At 34.2% G+C, this 22,140-nt stretch overlaps 1 protein-coding gene across 8 annotated transcripts in view; it reads left to right on the top strand.

The window, feature by feature from the left end:
* LOC125659748 (nuclear hormone receptor HR96-like) overlaps positions 1-22,140 on the top strand; it is a 107,832-nt gene that overhangs the window by 17,571 nt on the left and 68,121 nt on the right. For 2 of the 8 annotated variants that reach the window (XM_048891513.2, XM_056148481.1), the window contains exon 2: positions 12,118-12,186. The exons of 1 other annotated variant lie outside the window; for it this stretch is intronic. In XM_048891513.2, the coding sequence (XP_048747470.2) occupies positions 12,118-12,186 (69 nt within the window). Of the gene's footprint in view, positions 1-4,178; positions 4,324-4,580; positions 4,714-12,117; positions 12,187-17,341; positions 17,356-22,140 lie in introns of those variants that run through there. 5 more of the 8 variants (XM_048891515.2, XM_056148483.1, XM_048891518.2 and 2 more) reach the window with 5 other exon arrangements.

Below are 22,140 nucleotides of genomic sequence, written 5' to 3'. Positions count from 1 at the left end.
CTGACATTAAGATTAACTCTAATTTTGTCCACCATGCAGTACTCATTTAGATGGCTGTGAGGAAACCAGTAAACAAACGTCTGTTTCATGATACCATCTTAAAGCAATACAAGCTGTAACGGATGGTAAAAGATCAAGAAGTAAAACATTGTCGCAATATTGCAGAGTTTCAGACAGTTTCAGCAATTTGAATGTTTCAGATGGAACTCAGCAATTTTAATTGATGTTTCAGACTGTCTCAGCAACTTGTCTGAATGTTTCAGTAATTAAGAAATGTTTCAGCAATGCTCAAGGTGTTTCAGCATATGTACTGAAACATGTTCAGCATTGATTCAGCAAGAAACATTTTAGAAAGCAATGTTTCAGTAATTAAGAAATGTTTCAGCAATGCTCAAGGTGTTTCAGCATATATGCTGAAACATGTTCAGCATTGATTCAGCAAGAAAAATTTCAGTAAGCAACGTTTCAGATTTGTTTCAGATATCTTTCAGCAAATTTTCAGCAAAATATTTTCATGAGGGAACCAATCAAATAGTATGTTTCGTCACTGATTTTTCAAGATAAGAGACACAAATCCGTAACAGCAAGCATTGGAACATGAAATTACAGTTCCACTTATTCAATTTCTATGTTCCCGAAAGTCATACAAAAACCGTGCACAGAGTTATTGCTCATTTTATGAGCCAATGGTAGTGAGTCAGTTTTAAAAACCAAACAAGAAAATTCTTAACAAAGTAGAATATCAAAAATTTAACCCAACAAAAATGTGTGCTTTTACAGTAGAATTAATCATTATTTCAGGAATAGAAGATCTTGTTTTGAAATAAAAAAGAAAAAAAGTAAATTATTGGGATAAAAATTAAAGGAAAAGAAATAAACTACAGGAACAACCATTCATATGCTAGTTCATGATGGTATTGACACATATATTGCATATATATTGTCTCAAGGAGTAAATGCCAAATAGGAAACCGGAGCTGAAGTAATTCTAGTGTTTGTTAAGGTTATGAGCCCCAAGGTAATGTTTCTAGCTCACCTGAGCTAAAACCAGGAGTAAGCATTTCTAATCAAAATTTGTCTTGTTGTCTGTCTTATGCAAAATTTTCATATCCCCCCAAAGAACTATCATGCCAATTTCAACCAAACTTAGCACAAAGCATCCTTTTATAAAATGGATTCAAGACTATGTTGAATATGAAGACTCATGCTCCTTTCAAAGGGCAAGAAGAAATTAAGACATAATGAAAAATTGGGCAAGGTGCTTGAAATTTCTCTGTAAGAACTGCTGAACCAAAAAATGAAAAATTGGCAATGCATGAAAGTTTCCTAATATTAAGGGCAGATGATACAAACAAATTTTTTCTTTCGAAGAGACTTTATATGATGTCATTCTTTTATAAAAGTGGATAATTCCTTGAATTCTTTTCCCCTTTGACTTGGAGAGTGAAATATTTTCCATATTTCAAAAAAAGTACAAAACAATAGTTATCATGGTAAATTAGTTTATTCTTCATCTGTTTACCTTTTTTATACCTCAAAAAATGGTTGTCAGGGAGAACAGAGTGTACTGATATTAGATTTACAACATAACATGTAAAATATTAATGCATTACAAATTTTACACTTGGAAAATATCAATTGCTGCTTCAATAAAATTACATATATGGACATTGCACCCTCAGTAAAGGTTTACATATTAAAATAAACTTCATAATATGTTGACTTAATGTTTAAAGTGTAATATAAACTTAAAAATCATATACCATACGGGGTGACTTTTCTGAGTAGAAGCAAAATTGTAAATATCACATTGGCTGATTTTCTCAAGACAAAGAAGAGTTATCTCCCATAATATAAGAGTAAAATTTTACAACTTCTGAAAATAATTTACAATGGCATTTATGATTTTACTGTTTTTTTGGTTTGTTTTTTTTTTTGTCACTCTTGGTTTTCCTTTGCTATTCATCTCTGAAAAAAATAAAGAAATGCCTAATACAGGATCTCTTTGATGTGCCATTTTACAATAATTTCTGCATTATGTCACGTTTCCCAGTAGAAACAGGAGAAAGATAACTGCATGCTTCCTGCTGACATCTTATGTATAGCAATGATCCAAGTCCATACCGTTTTTTGTCCTCACAATGTCTTATGCGTTGTTAAATCTAGTAGTCTACCACACGCAGCACAACCCTTTTCCAAATTGTCCACTAGAATTCCAAGTTTCACAACTCGTCTCCAACAAATCATCTTCTCATGCTCTTCTTCCGATTCCTCACTCTCTGATGCATCAGATGGATACGTTTCTTCATTTCCTAGGCATTCTTGTGAATTATCACCAGACGAACAATTTTTTCTTGATTCATCCAACTTCTCCTCGATCACCACGTTGTTATTGGCATCAACATTCACTATCTTACGTCCAAGGGATAATGCATAACCTTTCTTAGCATTTTGTAACCTTTGATGACGTTTTTTACTAATAATTTTTCCTGATTTTTTCCTGAATGATTCTGCCAGGCATCACAATTGTTTACATTGTTTACTTACCCCCTTCCCTGCTCTTAAAACACAGAAGAGTTCCAAACAACTATAAATGAGAAAACCAACCAAAGTATTTTTTTTACCATGGGAACTCTTCAGTGCTAAAGGTAGAAAAATTTGTTTATATCATCTGGCCTTAAATAAGATAATGAAGATTAAAGTTGATCCACATGCATCCAGGTTGGGGTTTTGTATAGGCAAATTTCAAAAGTCTTTTTGAAAACCACAAGCATACAAATTTATATGATATACAAGCATCCCTGTGTAGTATACATTCCAATTAGCTCAAATCATACCCCTGCTGGGCAAGGATCATAATGACAGAGCCTCAAAAGGGGTTTTAAAAGAAAACATTTCATAGCAAAATTCGGCAAAAATTGTATTAAAGACCCAATTTTAAGTTAACACCCCCAAATTTTACCTGTCTCATGATCAATGGTAGGCTACCTGTCAATCAAACTTTTAACAATAGATATCGGGTGGAGTGACATCTGCAGAGACTGTGGCTTGGAGCTACCCAGAGAGGTGTTTTGATAACAATAACAGCCAATACTTACCAGCATTCTTTGATAGCATTGACCTGTCCACAACTGCTATTTGCTCATAATTCAAAATTTTAAAAAACACCCCTGAACAATTCAATTTTAATATAATTTTATTTTTCTCCTCTATATACATGTATTATAAATTACACAATCATAAATCAAACAATAATTTGCACATATCATTAAATTCAGAGAGAGAAAGAGAAAGAGGAGAGAGAGAGTACATATCAAAAGTATACACAACACCCTGATCTCTTGGCCAGGTAAAGGTAAATATGACCGTAGTTGAGCTCTGCCCACATCCAGTGATCTGCGAAGAAACCCTATGGTATTATTTTTGGGTCTTTAAATTTAACACAATTAGTCAAATTAATTTGCATGCTATGATTCACATTTCTTTACCTGGAATTATGACACTCACTGTGCAATAATATGAGATTTTACATAGGAATTTGAAATGCAGTTCAGGTGAGCTTTGTGGCCTATACTGGCCTCTTGGACAGATTGACTGATATTTACATTAATTAATGTTTTGCAGAAAGTTTAGGAACAGAAATCTTGGTACAATTTTATTTACATTTTCCAGATAAACATTTATATTTCATAATTAACCCACACATTACATGAATGCTACTTGTAATAATTCAGGACAAGTTCACGGAGTTTTATTTTGATTTTTTTTATCCACAGAAATACAATTTTTAAGGTAAACTTAATTGTATCAACCAAAATGGGGAACTGTAATTAACAAGGTGGCAATTGCATTAGCTGTTCTATTTATAACTATTTTCCCCTTGAAACTTCTTAGTCTTTGTCATTATGTTGTAGAAATATTAATCAATGTAGTTAGAATTAATGACTGGGGCTACCTCATCATAATAACACAACTCATATGGGGAAATAAATGTGAATATACACTAATAGAAGATCAGAACTGGACTGTGTTTGCCCTTTAATTTTCTCCAGTACAATGTGGTCAAGCTACATTTCCTAAGGAGGTCACTGAGGTTGCCAGAGGACAGTGGTAAAGCATGTAAGCATATTTGGTCTATTTATAGACATGCACTTTAGCAGCTATCTTAATGGTAGATTCTCATTGTGTGATATAGGAGAAATCATTGATTAATGGTAGAGTGCAATTTCTCTCTCTGTGTGGGTTTTACCATATGAGCAGTTGGCTAGAATTCACAGTTCTCTCCATTCAATATTTCCTTGCTGGAGCATGATCCAGAGCTAGGTAAGTGCACAGAAGTCAGTGTAATCAGCAGAGATTTGATTATCTGTCAGAGACTTTTTGCAGAAGGTTAACATTCTCTCCAGTTGAATATGTTCTTGTTTCCGAGGTATATTGTTGAAAATCTCTGTTGATTTTGTAGATGTATACTAGGTAAATACCGTGTTCTCTGTACTTGAATGATATTGGTATTTTTTTAGTTCGACATGACCCAGATAACTTTTCACAAGGTGAATTGAGTGCGCACTTGATGTACTTTGCATTTTTTTCTTGTGTATACATACTCACAGGGCTTGAGGAATGTAAATGAGAGGAAATTCGCAAGACTTTACCTCTCAAATCAATATCTGAATGAAAGCTGTGATTTAATTCGCTTGCATAAAGATTATACTGGTAAGTGTTATATCTGTACAGTTTGGAATGGATGAGATCGAATTACAAGGATTAATTTGATTGTTAAGTTAACATTGTTGTTTTGTAAGTGTTAATGATGTTATGGCAGGGAGTACAAGGACTTGGATGATTGAACGAAATTATTAGACTTGATCATCCAGGATAACTTTGATGACTTGTCAGACAGGTTATACACATGTTATATAGAATGTGGAGGTTGGAGGGATTCTGATTCACGGGTTTACAGGAAATATTGCATATGCATGCCTATTTTTACCAGTATATAGGGAGATTGCTTCAATTATCATGAACAATTTTGTCAATCAATTCTCTGTCAAAACAAGGTAATCAATATGTGACCGAGTCATATCATTTACTGAGGGAGTCAATGTTTGTTTCTGAGCAGCTTCACAGTGTGAGTAGTTTTCAGTGATTATTATGATGCATCACTGAATTTGAATTTCAGTCATATGTACTTCGTAGACTCTGTTGTGATGCATTTGTTGGGGATTATGTTGTCTTATTAGCCAGGAGTGCAGGTACATGTAACTTGTTGGATAATTTATGAAAGATAACAGTACGATTTTTCCAAGAAACGAGAATTGGTTTGGAATGTTGACACAACCAGGTGATTCACCTGTTTTACCTATTCTTAGTTTCTAATTAAAACTGATTCATAATTAGGTACGTCTCGAGTAATTACCAAAATTCTCTAATCTGTAATTCATTTTAAATGATATGCTAGTGTAATTAATGCATGAAATATATGTGCATTCATTGTTAAGACCCACTAAAGCTACTGTTAAAGGTCTGTGTGGATTAAATATAGTGTAATGCTGAGTGTAATTGCATGTTGACATGTATTAACAATGTCCTAAAAGATAAAAGAAAGTGTGTACCTTAAGGATTAGCACTTCCCGTGATAAAACTTATCAAACAAACAAGTTTAGGGTGAATACCAATTTCTAAGCTGTATATATAGATAAAAAACAAGTGTTTTCATGTCTCTACTCTACCAGGAGACATTGTTTTTGTTCTGTCTGTTTGTCTGTCTGTCACAAAATCTTGCTTCTCCTGTATGGATTATCATATAGACTTAAGACTTTGTACAATTATTCCTTGCCATTTGTAGATGTGCATATTGTCAGGACGTGGGGGTTCAATTATTTTCAGTTAGGTGGATCTAGGAGGGGTGGAGGATGTAAAATAGCTTGTGAACACTTCTCCTCCTATATGGCTTATCCAATAACCTTGAAACTTTGCACCACTTGCTTCATTGCCATTTGCAGATGTGCGTAATGTTGGGTCAGTAAATATCCTTAAAGATGTTAAGTGAATCTAAGAGGAATGGAGGATGTAAAATAGCTTGTGAACACCTCTTCTCCTAATTAATAAAAAATGTACAATACTTCATTATCATATAATGATGTTCACATTATTCTGATTCAGGGATCTAATATTTTTGTCATAATTTACAGTGGATCAAAGAGGAATGTTTTATAGCATTTGTTTTCATGTACAAACTGTTAATGTACACATTTAAAGCTCTCCACGGTCTTGCACCTGTCTACCTTGAAGAACTGGTCAGTCCATACAATCCATCAAGGTCTTTACGATCCGAAAACGCCATGCTTATTCAAACACCAAGAGTTAAGACCAAAACATATGGCGACAGAAGGTTTGACAAAGCAACCACCACACTCTGGAATAACCTTCCAAGTTACATCCGCAACGAAAATTCTTTCGAACTTTTCAAGAAAAATTTAAAAACTGACTTCTTCAGACTAGCTTATCACGATTTTATGTAAGCCATTTCCAGTGACCGTATTAATATTCTTTTTTATGAAACCTTTTTGTATGTATTTTCTGTAGTTTAATCACGATTTTGTGTAAGCCAGTACTAGAATTCATATTCTTTTAATGAAACGAATATTATAATTACTGGGTTGTTTTTTTTTTTACCACTGTTTTAGATATGTTCAATTTTTAATTGTAGTTTATTGTTGTTTTAATGTAAAGCGCTTAGAGTAATTTTTTTTTATTATATAATGCGCTATATAAATACTGTAAATAATAATAATAATAATGTACAAGAAGTTATGTTCACTTTCCTACTGGTACTTTGACAGCATAACATTATTTTTGTATCATATACAAAAGGTATGCAAGAGCTTGTTCTGCGTATAGTCAGTTTTTAAATTGAGGTAAGCTACTGACAAACAAGTTGATGGTACAGGGGTTTCGACAATCTCGATTGAAGTCAGCATTTCGCAAATTCTGTGGTCGTTATAACGATCTAGTTCGTCAATACAACCTATCTTTGGGTCATATGCTGTCTGACGTGTTTCATACTGATTGTTAGGCCAGTCGACAGGGGATGACTACTCCTGCTAGGCACCTGATCCCACCTCTGGTGTGTCCAGGGGTCCGTGTTTGTCCAGCTATATCTATTCTGTACTGTTTATAGGAGTTATGAGATTGATCACTGTTCGTTGTCTTCACCTTTCATACAACAATGACATATTGGTCACATGGATGTTGAATCTTTTCTCCATCTTTTTCCTCAATGCACAAAATGCAGTTTTCATGCTTATGCTTCATCCTCCTTTATATTGTTTATTACCAAGAACCATACATGCAGTTCATAGGTTTATCGTATACGCATGAAATAATTTGTACAATAGTATGGTTAACATATAGTGTATGACATAATAAAGAAGATTATTACACCTCATATAAATGTTAGGTAAATAAATTTGCTACTTCTTCTGGATAGCGCTAGCTGTGAAATAGTTTCTGAACTATCTGCCCTAGGGAATTAGTCTCTAAACTATTTACCGGATGGTAAATTTTCCCGTGTTTTCTTTTCTGTGACGTCAAAGTCTGATAACTCTTAATTAGTTTACTTCACTTTGGTATGTCTGACACAAGTAAAGTCTACTTTGGTATAATAAAACACCTATTTACTGATTAAGCGGACAATAGCAAATTTATTGTCCCCCTTGACAGCAACTATTTCCCTCGTCTGCGCCTCAGGAAATAGTTGCTGTCTTGGGGGACAATAAACTTGCTATTGTCCTCATAGCCAGTAAATAGGTATATATACTATGCGGAATAGTAACATTGTAACATTACAATTTTCTATTGATGAAAGCGTCAGTAATGCTATATAAGCTCTTACATAGTGTGATGATTAATGTACAATGAGGATATACCATCAATACATTAAGGGGAGCTCTCCGGAGGGGGTATAATTTAGAGTACTTTCAATTTGGAGAGCTTAGGAGACTTTTGTTTTCAACAATAACAAATTACATATTTTGATATTGTTTTGGTTTTGGCTGTTTGAGTGGGTTTTATGAAAAATAGGCATCATATTTGACATGTTTCTTCAACCCTATACTGTTTTGTTTGATTAATTTCATAAGAAATATTACTTAAAGATCTCAATACCGATAATTCTTGGTATACATGCCAAAATTTTATGACCTTGACATTCTGATTGACCCTGGCCTCACATTTATCTCAACTTTGAAGTTTAATTTTAAGTTTAGATGAAGGTGATTTGAGTATCACGTCAATGAAATCCCTACTAATTCGTTTATATCCTTTGGGTTGCTTGGTTGTATATTTGATTAACTTCCTGCTGGAGAATCTTACACTCCTATGGAGATGTCGATCATCATTGACGGTGAAGGGCTGCAAAATTTAGGCCTTTGCTCATTGCCTACAGCCTTTGAACAGGGAGGGATCTTTATCGTGCCACACCTGCTGTGACACGGGACCTCGGTTTTTGTTGTCTCCATCGGACTGCCCCATATAGTCACCTCTTACGACAAGCAAGGGGTATACTGCGCGAGTAACTATTGTATCCCGGATCCCCACCGGATTAAATCTCAGGGAATCATGATATATAGTTTGTTGGGTTATTGTTGATAAAGTACAACAGAAAACGTGATAATTTGCATAACAGCTTTGCCCTTATACATGAATTATCACGTTTTCCATCGTAGTTCATGATCACCTCATATTTTGCTGTTGTGCAAATTATCATGTTTTCCATTGTACTTGATCACTTGACAACACCCCACAAACTAGCCAGTGCATGATTCTTAAAATTTGTATAATTTGGAATTAAAACCGAAAGCATAAAATCAATATATATATATATATATATATATATATATATATATATATATATATATAAAACTGCCTAATAGAAATTGAAATACATATTGCATTCCATGCTAATTTCTGTAGTCCCCACCAACCATGATCTGAGAAATTTACATCCAGTTGTGTTTATAGGGAAACACAATTGGAGCTTCAAAGGGTTATCACAGAGAAATCAGTTGGAAATGAGGATCTTTAACGAGTGCTTATGACCTATGAAATTTATGGAATTTGTTACTGGTTTTAATATTTCCCGAGCCTTGGCGAGGGAAATATTTAAATCCGGTAACGAATTTTCATAAATTTCTTGTTATAAGCACGAGTGTATGATTCTATTTATCATACAACTATCATTAAACATACATTTTCATTTACTACATCTATTTCACAGCCTGAATGTTGCAGAATTTTTTTGCTTTCAATTCGGTTCAATTGTGACGTCGTCGATACGTCACGGTTTGAAGAAACTTTAAATCATTTTCACATCATAAAAGACACAAAATCCTCTTGGAACAACCTTGTGATAAATGTAAATATATACCAGTATTTCTTATCTTTGAAATATTTCTACTCAAATGTAAAGCCATGTATGCCTTATAGCTAAATGGAAATCCATGTTCTATATTGCTAATAACCTATTTATATCACAAGTCCTGTGATTTTTTCTCGGCAAATGCTTTCCATTTTGCAATACCATTACTTCGCAGTCAATTTTTGTTGTTCAATGAGAACATCATTCACTCTTGGTACAATAAGTCCATGGTTTGATATAATATTTTCATGACACCGAATTTATAGCTAAATCAATTACATGAACCCAGATTTTTAAGCCAGGCAAGATATGTATTTCTAAAAGCATCACCTATACCAAACATTAGGGAGAGGGCTAAAATAGGCTGTGCCTGCTGCCCATTCCCAATCATTGGGTTGTCCGTCCGTCCGTCCGTCCGTCTGTAGACGCAGTACCAGGTTTCTGGGGCGCGTTTTACAAAACAACTTACGACAAAGTCGCAACTCTTAAATTGTATTACATTGTTATTACTTTGAGTGAGTGAAGTAAAACTTTTCTGAGGCTTAATTTTCAACATTAAAAAAGATATTTTGCATTTGGAGTGAATGATCTTACAATAAATTGGAAAATTCCAGTATGTAAAGTTGGCCTTAAGTCGTAAGTTCTTTTGTAAAACGCGCCCCTGGGCTCTAAAGTGTTATCCTACAGTCACCATATCACACATATGGACTACCCATGGGATGAAGATGTTCCCTATCGATTTTGGGGTCAAATAGGTCAAAGGTCAAGCGCACTGGACATCAAAATCGCAATATGGTTTCTGGGCTCTTAGAGCGTTATCCTTTCCACCTACAGTCACCATATCGTACATATGGACTACCCATGGAACAAAGATGTTCCCTATTGAATTTGAGATCAAAATTTAAGTCAAGCGCACTGTAGATCGAAGTAATAATATGGTTTCCGGGCTCTAAATCTAAAGCGTCATCCTTTCCACCTACAGTCACCATATCATACATATGGACTCCCATGGGACGAAGATGTTCCCTATCGAATTTGGGGTCAAAAGGTCAAAGATCAAGTGCACTGGACATCAAAGTAACAATATGGTTTCTGGGCTCTAAAGCGTTATCCTTTCCACCTAGTCACTATACCATACATATATATGGACTACCCATGGGACGAAGATGTTCCCTATTGAATTTAGGTCAAAAGGTCAAAGGTCAAGTGCATTCCTAGAGGAAGAGACTACCCAAGGTTTTATCATGCACTTTCTTTTTTACACTCTGGAAAGAGGTAATTTATACCTATTAACAACACCCTTTGGGAGATTGGGGTAAGCGGAGCCTCAGGTATTCTTAGTGAGCATTGCTCAAAGTAGCTCTTAATTGTTTTCAATGAAATATTGTTTGAAGTAAAAGCATTAAAACATCATGCAGTTATGCATTCCACTTATTTTGAAAAAGAATTGGTTGCTTGTTTAGACACATACAATTAAAGATCTTTAGATCCTCCATTTAACTGAACCTTGTTAAGATGATAATGATTGAATAATTTACATGTAAGGTCACCTGACCTATTGCTACAGGATACCTATCTGCATCTGTCATTGTGCTTATAATTTTTGGTCTATTTGCTATTTGTTTGTCCACTAAATTTTTTTTACATTGGCCATAGCTTTTGAATGGATGGTCATGTGTATTCCTTGTGACAAGCTAAGAACTTTCTTTTGTACCAAAAGTTTTGACCTTGTGATGTTTACCTTGAGGTTTGACCTAGTTTTGAAAAACCAAATTGTAACCTTCATCGTCATACCTTTTGAATGGTTTGTGATATGGCTAACATGTTTCACTTGCATTCCTTTTGACAATACCTTTCTTCAGGTAGCAAACTTGGGGGCATCAGTGGTTCACAAACACAGCTAGTTTATATAATTTCAATTTTGAAAAACCTCACCAAGTCTGTACAATATGCTAAAACCCATGCAAATGGTTCAGGGTCTTTACCCTTTTGGGCCCCTACCAGGGTACATAATTTTACTTGTCTTTATTATATATATAGCCAGATAAAAAAAATTGCTGCACAATGAGTAAAAAATATCATGGAGGTTTTGGGGCTTTGCATCTTGGTGCATGCAAATATTCAGTTGTCTGCATCATTAGGGCCCCACCAGTGTAAGTCGTAACTCCATCTGTCTTTATATCTACAGTGTATAGCCAGAAAAAAATACTGCACATTAAATTATAAAATGCTGGAGGTTTTAGGGCTTTGCCCCCCTCCCCCTTAGACCCCCTTCCCCATTTTGATAATTTGCTTCCAACACCTACATTAATATATGAACAACTAAAGTGTATGATCATTTCCAAAGGAGATCTATTACTTGCTATCACAGGCAATTGCATGGCTTGGGGTCGAATTTACTATATAAAGAGTACTCTTTAATAGTAAATTCGACCCCAAGCCATGCAATTGCCTTTGCTTGCTATATAATGATAAGAGGGGAGAAGTTCATTTGTTTTTTGATTCAGAATGTTGCAGGTCAAGGTCATTTATATAATATAGTCAGTAATCAAATGTTGCAATTCCAATATAAAGGACAACATTGACCTTACATCCTCGCTATTAAGATGGTTAAGTGAGAGTTGGAAGACGTCTTGACTGATTACTGGGTCAAATGATAAAGCTGAGACAATATGTATAATATCATTTGACCATTTCAGTCTTGTACTTGCTGAAATATACAGAGATGGTGAAGAAATACTTATTGGAGTTTAGTTCCAATTGTCAAGGTCAGTTGTTGCAAATATAGTAATGTTGTAGGTGCACCAGATAAAGGATAGAATTTGACCTTGCTACAAGGTTGATAAATTTTTAGAAGTTCTAATTTCAAAAGGTCAAAGGTCAAGCTTTTGCAGCATTTTCTAACCGTATAAAGAGTATATATTTACTCTCTAGTACAGCATGTTAAGCTGGAAGAAGTGGGTGCTTACAGAGTTTCGGATAACTACATCAAAGTAAAAGATCAGGTAGTGGAATGTAAAGGTGTACTCTGTGATCTGCTTCAAGCGTTAGACTTGGAAATTTAAGATTCATTATTGGCTCTGGGTTTTAGGGTCAATATTGCAGTTGATAAGAGACCAATAACAATGATGTAGTTGATGAGGGATTTTTGGGGTAAGTTTGAAGTCTTCTGTTGAATGTTAACAAAGATCGAGTGTAATGAATCTTGATAAAATATAGTATGACTATTCTAACGGCTGGTAATATTCCAACAGAAATGAAAGTAAGAAATGAATTTCATTTAAAATACATGAGGGTATGAACAGCGATACCTCACACCAGCGTATTTTTCATGAAGCGTGTATTTTCAAAACGGAAATTTATTTCTTATCTCCATTAGTTCCCCAGCAGATGAAATCAAGGGTATATAAGAACTTACCCCAGGGTGTATGGAATACAATTCTGGCTAAATCCCCTACACCTTTGATTGGGCCTGGATAATAAACTAATTTCCTATTTGTTCTCCAGATCCAGTGATGTGTGGTTGACAAATATACTGATTAAATAAGATATGACATGGTACATGTATGTGTCTCGGTACATGTATAACAAGTCAAGTATGAATTAAACCAACATCTTTAATTAAGAATTATGAACACTGCAAAATTCATGATACACTGCACTGTGACATCACCATATTTGAAAGCATGAGGGTGTATGGAAATATACACCTGTCTTGTTAACCAATCAAGACTTATCTTACCAGTCACATGGGAAAGAATTATTATCGTTATTACATGTATTTAATACAATTATCAGTACCTTGACTGTTATGGCATAATTGCCTTGCCAAGATAAAATCAACTTGGTATCCACATTGGCTCCAACACCAGACACCATACTTGATACAAATGCTCCTAATAATTTAAGCAGAAGAGTTACTACATATCCAAAGATCTTAATTCAGTATTATCACCATAGCTTTTGATTGGTTGAAGTTGTATATTCAGGCCAGGTGAGTGAGTAAGGTTCTTGAGAAAATGGGAGGATAAACGTTACTTAAGTAGTATGGTTATATCATTCATGTTATTCAATTGATTCGCTGTATGTTAGAATCAGTTTTCAGAATGATGGTTGCCAAATGCAAAGCAATAAGTGTCTAGTGGCCTGACTTTGAACAGGAATCGCATACTTTTTGAAATGGTTTAATGCCTGTAGCTATTAATGTTCCAATCAATTAGATCACAATATTCATTACATTGCATAACATTTCAATGAAATATTTCCATTTTTTAAAATGATGGATGTATCTCTTGTGTGATTAACAGAGCATTTCAAATGAAAGTAAGTTTTTAAGGGCAAAAATTATTGAACAAATTGTGTATGTATGAGTTTGGTGATCATAGCATGAATATGAACTCCGCAGACAGGAAGCTCTAGTGACGTCAGTAGGTTACATTTGCTTTATCAAACTCGCTGAGGTGTATAGGTCTAGGACCTAGGCCCTTGTACTGCTGTCGGAAAAAATCACATTAAACACACGATTCATGACTACCGTGTTACAGAGAAACCTGTAAAAGTGCTCTCGCAAACTCGGAATCTAAGTTTAGGCCAGTGTTCTTCCTGAATTTAAAATTAAAACATGTTCTTACCAGATTCTAATGTCATGGACGAGAGTGATCTTTATGCACATGTTTTGAATTCATTATGAGGTGTTATCTATTTGATAGACAAGTCATTTTCAACACACTATAGATAATACCTTGGTTGATTGTAATTCTTCAAACATATTTTTAGAACAAAATTTTAAGTGTGGATATATATATATATATATATATATATATATATATACATGTATATTATAATAAGAATGTGACAAATTTTATTGGAATTTGTAAATTTTAACTATATGCAGGTTAAATTACATGTTAATTGATTAATTTATTATCGTGTACAAGATTGATAATTTCAGGGTATACTAATCATATTTAAGAAATTTGATCTTAATATCCTTAACCAAAGATGACAGATAGCAAATGAACTTGACCCAGATTTTTGATTCTCTATGGTGAAAATAACAGTGATAGTCAAACTTGTGTACAGTACTACAGGTATCACACATTACAAGAAATTTCAGTCTGACAGGACGTAAAGCTGATTAGGATTTCAACTACCTTGACAGAGAATTCTTTTCTTCTGTTCTTCAACAGCCTTGTACATATTCTGTTATAAATCAATAGCACTTGAAGACAGCTGGGTCAGCTGGTGTAGGTTTGTAACACACTGGATGGACTAAGCTCCATCAAAGAGAGAAGCCAGCAAATAAGAGAAGATCAGTAAGGGGCATTTTTAATGATCTTGTAGGCTGATTGATTTTGCACAAAAATGGAAATGAATGTACACACAGCCAAGACTTAGAGAAAAGCTGGATAGTTTGTCAGTTTGTTATAAGGTTTCAGCATTGTGGGCATAAGGGGGAATGTGTGTCGCCACCTAAAACTAGGTCGCTGTGACCCAATTTGGCAAGTTATCATTTGTTTCATTCTTTCAAGATACATTTTCTGACTGGCATCATATGCTGTAGTTAGTAGTGAAAGACAGACAGGATATTTATTATGTGGCATGAGAAAAACATTTTTCAGCAAATTTTCCTCATATTTGTCAAAACTGTAGTATAGGCTTGGAACCCTCAATAGGTTTATGTCCAAATCATGTGACTGCATGTTCTTGTCATTGAATGGAGTTATGGACATGGATGAGTTACTTTCCATATATATATATATATATATATATATATATATATATATATATATATATATATGATTTTGAAAATACATGAAAGACGATGATAACGAACAGTGTAATCTCATAACTCCTATAAGCAATACAAAGTAGATAGTTGGGCAAACACAGACCCCTGGACACATTAGAGGTGGGATCAGGTGCGTAAGAGGAGTAAGCATCCCCTGTCGACCGGTCACACCCGCCGTGAGCCCTATAGTAAGCATCCCCTGTCGACCGGTCACACCCGCCGTGAGCCCTATAGTAAGCATCCCCTGTCGACCGGTCACACCCGCCGTGAGCCCTATATCTTGAGGGTATGAACTACATCACTAATCATGAAGAAGCGGCATGAAGCATGTTTAAAGTGTTTCATGAAAAGTATGCCTGCATGAAGTGTTGCATGAACTCATGTACTGTGTATTTTAAAAAATAATGATCAATTTCTTATAGTTACATTCTACTTACAATTGGAATTGCCAGCCATTAAGGTAGCTCACTACACTAATTTTAAAAGCTTATCCAATTGATAAGGTAGTTCACTACACTAAAGCTTATCCAGTTGATACTCTTTATGACACTACGTATACGTCACAAGATGGCGATTTAAATGTTTTGTGAAATTATTTGTATAGATCGATTTGTTTGTCTATCATCGTAGCTCAGTGGTTAAAGCATTGGGCTGGTGAACCGCAGATCCTTGGTTCAAATCAGCCAGTCTTTTGTTCAATGTTTTGAAAATCATGTTTTTATCCGAATTTGCCTATTTCCTACCTTTTCGACATATATACTTATTATATATCATAATATATTTTATGATTAAATCAATTCGTACTGATTTGAGAAACTATTTCAGGGTGTAGTGAGCCACCTTAAAATTATAGACATACATATTATATCTATATTTATTTGTCTGTTGTTCACATTAACTACAATGCATTCATAAGGAAATGGAAATTGTGATATCAAAGGCCAATTCATTGTGTGTGTGTGTATATCACTTTATTTGGATACCCACTTCCGCTCCTACTTGGGATTGAACTCACGACCTGTGGAACCAAATCTCCTAGCAGCATGTAACCTACATGCTAGACCGCTTGGCCATCTAGGCAAGTTTTAAAACTTGCTTTCGATGACGATGGAATTCCCGCCACGCTGTCACACGCTACGCGGTCATTAAGAATGGAAATGGGATAGTTATTCAACGTACATTTAAGAGGATCATACATGATACACATTGCATGTAAAATATTTTATATAAAGCACGGAAATAGCAACAAACTCTTAAATGAACATAACTGCCCAAAGTGAAGGAATATTTGATATATTTAAAGCACAGAAAATTTCACTTTATTACCCTGCATTTCCGCCTCTACCCAGGGTTGAACTCTCGACCTGCGGAACCACACAGATATATATATATATATATATATATATATATATATATATACTTGATGGGATCATTTCTATATGTATGAATGATGTTAATTTTAATTGTGTATTACAATACATATAGTATTTAACATGCCTGTGTAATTCCTCATTGTAGAAATCTTTAATTATTGACTCTTGAAGCCTGCTGCCACACCTCATAAGATTTTGAGAGTAATTTAACTCTTATCGCTATACCCATTTATTTAAGATTCAAAATCCCTGTGCATGTTTTCTTTCACCATAAGGTATGCATTATATATTTTGTCTTTGTGAAGTGTGTTAGCTGGTGCAGAAAAGTGGCTTGTGCTATTGAAGAATGTATAATCTATTTCTGGTCCAAGTATAATGTTATTCTAAGAGTACATGGTGTGTGCACTTTTGAAAAAATTGGAGCATGGTGTAAAAACCTATATGTGATCTACAGGGTGCTAGCTGCTGAACATAAAACACAGAAGTACATGGTGTCGACTGTGCAGATTTTTTCATTAAGGTACTTTAAGAAAAACATTAAGAACAGGATATTATCTTGATTACAAAGGTTGTGAATTTAAACAGTAGATAAAAACCATTTGGGATATGGCTTCCTTCATTGACAAATTTTATTTGTGTGAAAAATGGGATATTCAATCCATGCCATTTGCCAATTTCTGTGTTTGTTTGAGTGATATATTTGTTCAGTGACAACTCCAGGAATATTTATTTCTCAAGACATCTAGTGGATCTGGTGACCCAGTTTTAGATATGTAAGTAGAAGTTTTAGACATTAATTAATTGTCTTTTCAGGGAAGTCAGTGTTAAAAATGAATGATGTGTGTTTAAATTAATACTGCAGTTAAAGTCATGGGGAGACAAATTCATTTTCATTTCTTTGCTAGTAAACCTTGATATGGATGCATGGTAAATCATTATTCAGAGCTTTGACAATATTACAGTAAGTGTCCACCCTGTCTCTTCCATATAGAAAATATCAAGAGAATTAACACAATAAAGTAATTACAACTTGCATCGAAATTCAATGACTTGAGAGTGGCCAATTTCATTATGATAATCCTACACAGGATTAGAATGAAATATCAATTTCTAGAATTTGGAAATATTCATATTACATCAGTATATCACTAATGGACTCTCATATAAATACTAGGATATACGCCACATTCAATCATTCCATTATTTCTTCTTGTCGAGGTTCATTTGTGGGTTTGTTTGTAAACCTGCAGGGAGGATGGCTAATTCCATATTGTTCATTAGCTCATCCAGTCATTCTGTAAAAGATCATCATGGCTGTGGAGGTTATAATTGTTCTTCACTGAATTTACATGTACAACTTTCAACTGAATGATAATTAGCAGTGAAAAATGTATATTCGTTGCCAAGAAATTTAATGACAACTTCTCCAACAGTTATTTCTACGTAAGATGCAGGAACTAACTTTCAGACAAGACTTATTCAGAAATGACATGCTGATCATGTTTTTGCTCTTGTTGATAGCTTATGTATACATCCGTGACTTGAATTTGAAGAGGAATTGATTTATCATTGTTTAGTGAGTTTTGGCTGGGTCATTGAACCCTTGTACAGGTAAGATAGGAAATAAAACACAATGCATATATATACTGACACTGAGGTGGCAGATTGCCGATTGTCATTGGACAGCAAGTAGAATGTTTATCGAGTGAACTACGTGTTGTGTTCTACAGTACAGATTATTGTTGTTACACCGAACAGGATATCTAGTACATCTAATTATATAGTATGTTAGTACATATAGTAACACTGAATTATTTACAGAATACTTAGTACATCTATTTATATAGTAGTTTCTTTTAGTAAATACTTAGTAACACCAATGATGAAAGGTGAAGATAACGAACAGTGATCAATCTTATATCACCTATAACCATGATAACCAATACAAAAGCAATACAAGATAGAGAGTTGGGTAAACACGGACCCCTGGATATACCAGAAGTGGTATCAGGTGCCCAGGAGGAGCAAAAGTATCTCCCATCAACCGGTTTTACCCGCCGCGAACCCTATATCCCAATCAGGTAGATGGAATTATCCATAGTTAAAATCAGTTTGCCAAGAACAGCCTAACAATCGGTATAAAACGCGTCAGACAGCATTTGACCCAATAATAGGTTGTGTTCGGGAACTATATATATCTTTATAATGACCATAGAATAATTGGGAATTAATGTGAAATTTATGACTCCTGAGATCTGCAGGGTTCAGGCCATAAGGTGGGGCTTATAGCTGATCATGTGTTGAAAATGCAGTAAATTTAGAAAATCTTATTTACTCCTGGACATATTAAGTACTATATATTGCAGCAAACTTTTCTGCATTTCATCAAATAAAAAAAAGAATCCATTGGGTGGTTTTTTTTTTAAAGCATGCATTAGCAAGTTACATTCAACAAATGATCATTTAGAACTCAAATTATAGAAAATCAAAACTTAATTTGCTGTGATGTGATAAAAGTTACTCTCCTTTTAAGAAATTGTAAATTATCAATTGTGTTTGATAGTAATATCAATGTATGTATCATCTAGTACAAAGTATAAAAATGGAGAAGTATAAAAAACATTATAGACAACACCATGATTTTTAAAGACCAAAAAATGTGCATTCTCAAGTGCCATTGGGGTCCTATGCTTTGTAAGAGCATGCCTGTGATTGGCACAGTGGTACCTTTCAAATAAAATGAATCTGAATTTTAAAAATTCTGATTCCATCAAGCTGAAATCTTTAACCATGAAATTGCTCTTACTCTGATTTTTCTTTAATTACTTTCATGAAATCAACAATATTTTTTGCTACAATAATAAATGTATGACATTCAGTATCATGCTTATTAAAGGTTATAGTGTATGAAAAAGAATATTTGTTATTTTTGGTGTCATTTATAAAACTATACTACCTGTCAGACTACAAACTTTTGGGACAAAGATGATCATTGCAGGATGACATATAGATTTGGTTTCAATTTTAACTGAATTTGTATATGCATTGTTACATGTGTATCTGAATGAGACAATTAACAGCTGGTTTAGACAGCCGCTCACTGTGCAGTGTTGTACGTTTGAGGATAAATGTTAGTAAGAAAATGGGGACATGGAATATATAGATATGAAGTTTTTCTTTAGCCAAATTGTAATTTGATATAGTTGCTCTTGGTTAATGAGCATGCTCAAAAGTTGATTTCTGGATGATTCCTAAAATATATCAATTATATAGAAATCAATTTTTGTAATTTTGCTTCATTCAGAGTCTCTGAATAGGCTTTCTAACACAAATATCAATAATAAAAGTTTATAAATATTTTTTCTGTCATTGAAATAGTAATTAAAGTAATTCCACCCTCCTGTGATGTCATCAGATTTTACAAAATCAATGATTTATATAGATTTATGCATAATAGGAACATAAATTTTGTTGGAGTCTTTTCTGATAGGTATTGTAAAAAATCTTGTTAGGATAAACTATTTCAAAAGTCTTAAGTTATAGATGAATAATGAATGATACGTTTTAAAATATTGAATCCAAGGGCAATAACTCTGTTTTAATGATTTCTTTATCAAGTCTATTATGCGATAGATTTCCTTTATTTTCTACAGACATTCTGTATGTTTTTGTGAAGATTCAGTTTCATGAAATTGTTATGAATGTTATTATATCATCATAACCAGTTGGTATGAAATTTTGATAACGCTGTTTAAGGAAAATTGCTATTTTCTGACGGTGATATATGATTCTGTTGATGTACGTCTCACATCTTAAAAAGTGTGATGACCTATGTATTTTATTTGATAATTTGTTAGTTTTAACTCTAATGAATGAAAATAAATACACTTTTCAAACTTGTATCAGATAAAACCGCGAGTATGGAGTTACCTTAAATCACAATTTTGCAACAAAAATTTTTTAACACCAAAATGACAGCTTGACTTTATGGACTATATATGAAAGAGTTGCCTTAATTGAATTTGAGGTCAAGTTGTCATTGATTGTGGTCTACTTAGTGAAATATAATTTCTAGATTATAAAGGAAATGCTACATTCATTTCTAGTTTGGAAAATCTTATAGCAGTTGATGTTAATAGTGATGACTTCAAGTGAAACCTTAAGTGTCAATATTGAGTTATAAAGCTATTTGGTTTCAGGAATATGAAGATGTTTGTTCTTAATTAGAAGAGTATAGGGTCCTTATGTGTTCTCAAAGGCAAAAGGTCAAGGTTAGTAATGGCTGATCTAAAATGACAGCTACAGCAGCAATTGGTATTAATCTTTAGATTTTAATAGTGATAATTTTTAATTACTGTTTTTAAGTAAGAATTTTGGGAGGTCACACAAAGTGACCAAATTATGTACAATGGATACCTAAAATGTACCCATTAGCAAGTTCATGGTTGGCAGCTCGTTGGCCACAGGGTTACTTTGCTTTGACAGTACAACTTCAGAATTTTCGCATTAAAACTTACCCTAACCCATACAGTCTCAATGGTAAGTACTGATCGAGTTTCTGCATGTGGTTTGAACCAATGGAACCTTTTGAGCATTTTGATATACATATTACATGTATATATTTTAACATACAAACTTGGTTCAATTTCAATCTGAAAAAGGGGGGGGGGGGTTTAGATTGTCAGCAAGAATAATCAAGGCAAGATTTTAAAAATGAATTTGGAAGAAACTATGTAATTTGCAATTGCACTATTATGAGTTTGGACGTACTTGGGAGTGCCAGCTAACTTAGGGCTGCAAAATGTGTAGTTCATGGTCTTTCCCAATTGACCAGTTGCTTAAATTGTCAGATCACAGACTAATGCTATGTTTAATGTTCTTTTCAGTCTGTTTATTTAGTGGGAGTTCATTACTTATATTGTAATTCATGAATTGAATTTAAATGTTGAAATTCAACATTGTAAGCTTCTCGTGGTAGACCGAGACAAAACTGACTTCTTTCGGCAAGAACAGTATTACATTCCAACATGTTGCCAAAGGAGGGATAGGTCAGACATTAATTTTGGTTCCAACATGTTGCATCCATGGGGATCTTGGTTAGAATAGGTTCTTAGTACCCCTTGTTTGTCATAAGAGGCATCTGAATGGGGCATGCATGCAGTCCTTCGGTGAGACCACATTTTAAAACCATTAGGCTCCATGTCACAGCAGGTGTGGCACGTACGATAAAGAACCCTCCCTGCTCAAAGGCAGTAAGTGCCAAGCATAGGCCTAAATTTTGCAGCCCTTCAACGGCAATGATGATGTCTCCGTATGAGTGAAAAATTCTTGAGAGGGATGGTAAACAAAAGATATACAATCAATCCATCATGTTGCTAACTTTTCAGAATTCAACATATCTACCTTGACCTCGAAAAGATGTAGAGGAAGAAATGATGGAACATGCCCTCCCTCTCTGTTTCCTTAGACCTGTCCTGTTTTTAAGAATGAGATTGCAGGGGAAAACTTTATGCATTTTTTTTCATCAGCAACAAGGGGGAATGGAATTTTGGGGAAAG

The sequence above is a fragment of the Ostrea edulis genome, chromosome 9, assembly GCF_947568905.1.
Source record: "Ostrea edulis chromosome 9, xbOstEdul1.1, whole genome shotgun sequence".
NCBI classification, from domain to species: domain Eukaryota; kingdom Metazoa; phylum Mollusca; class Bivalvia; order Ostreida; family Ostreidae; genus Ostrea; species Ostrea edulis.
Note: the sequence above shows the minus strand (reverse complement) of the source record. Positions and strands in the feature narration are given on the sequence as shown.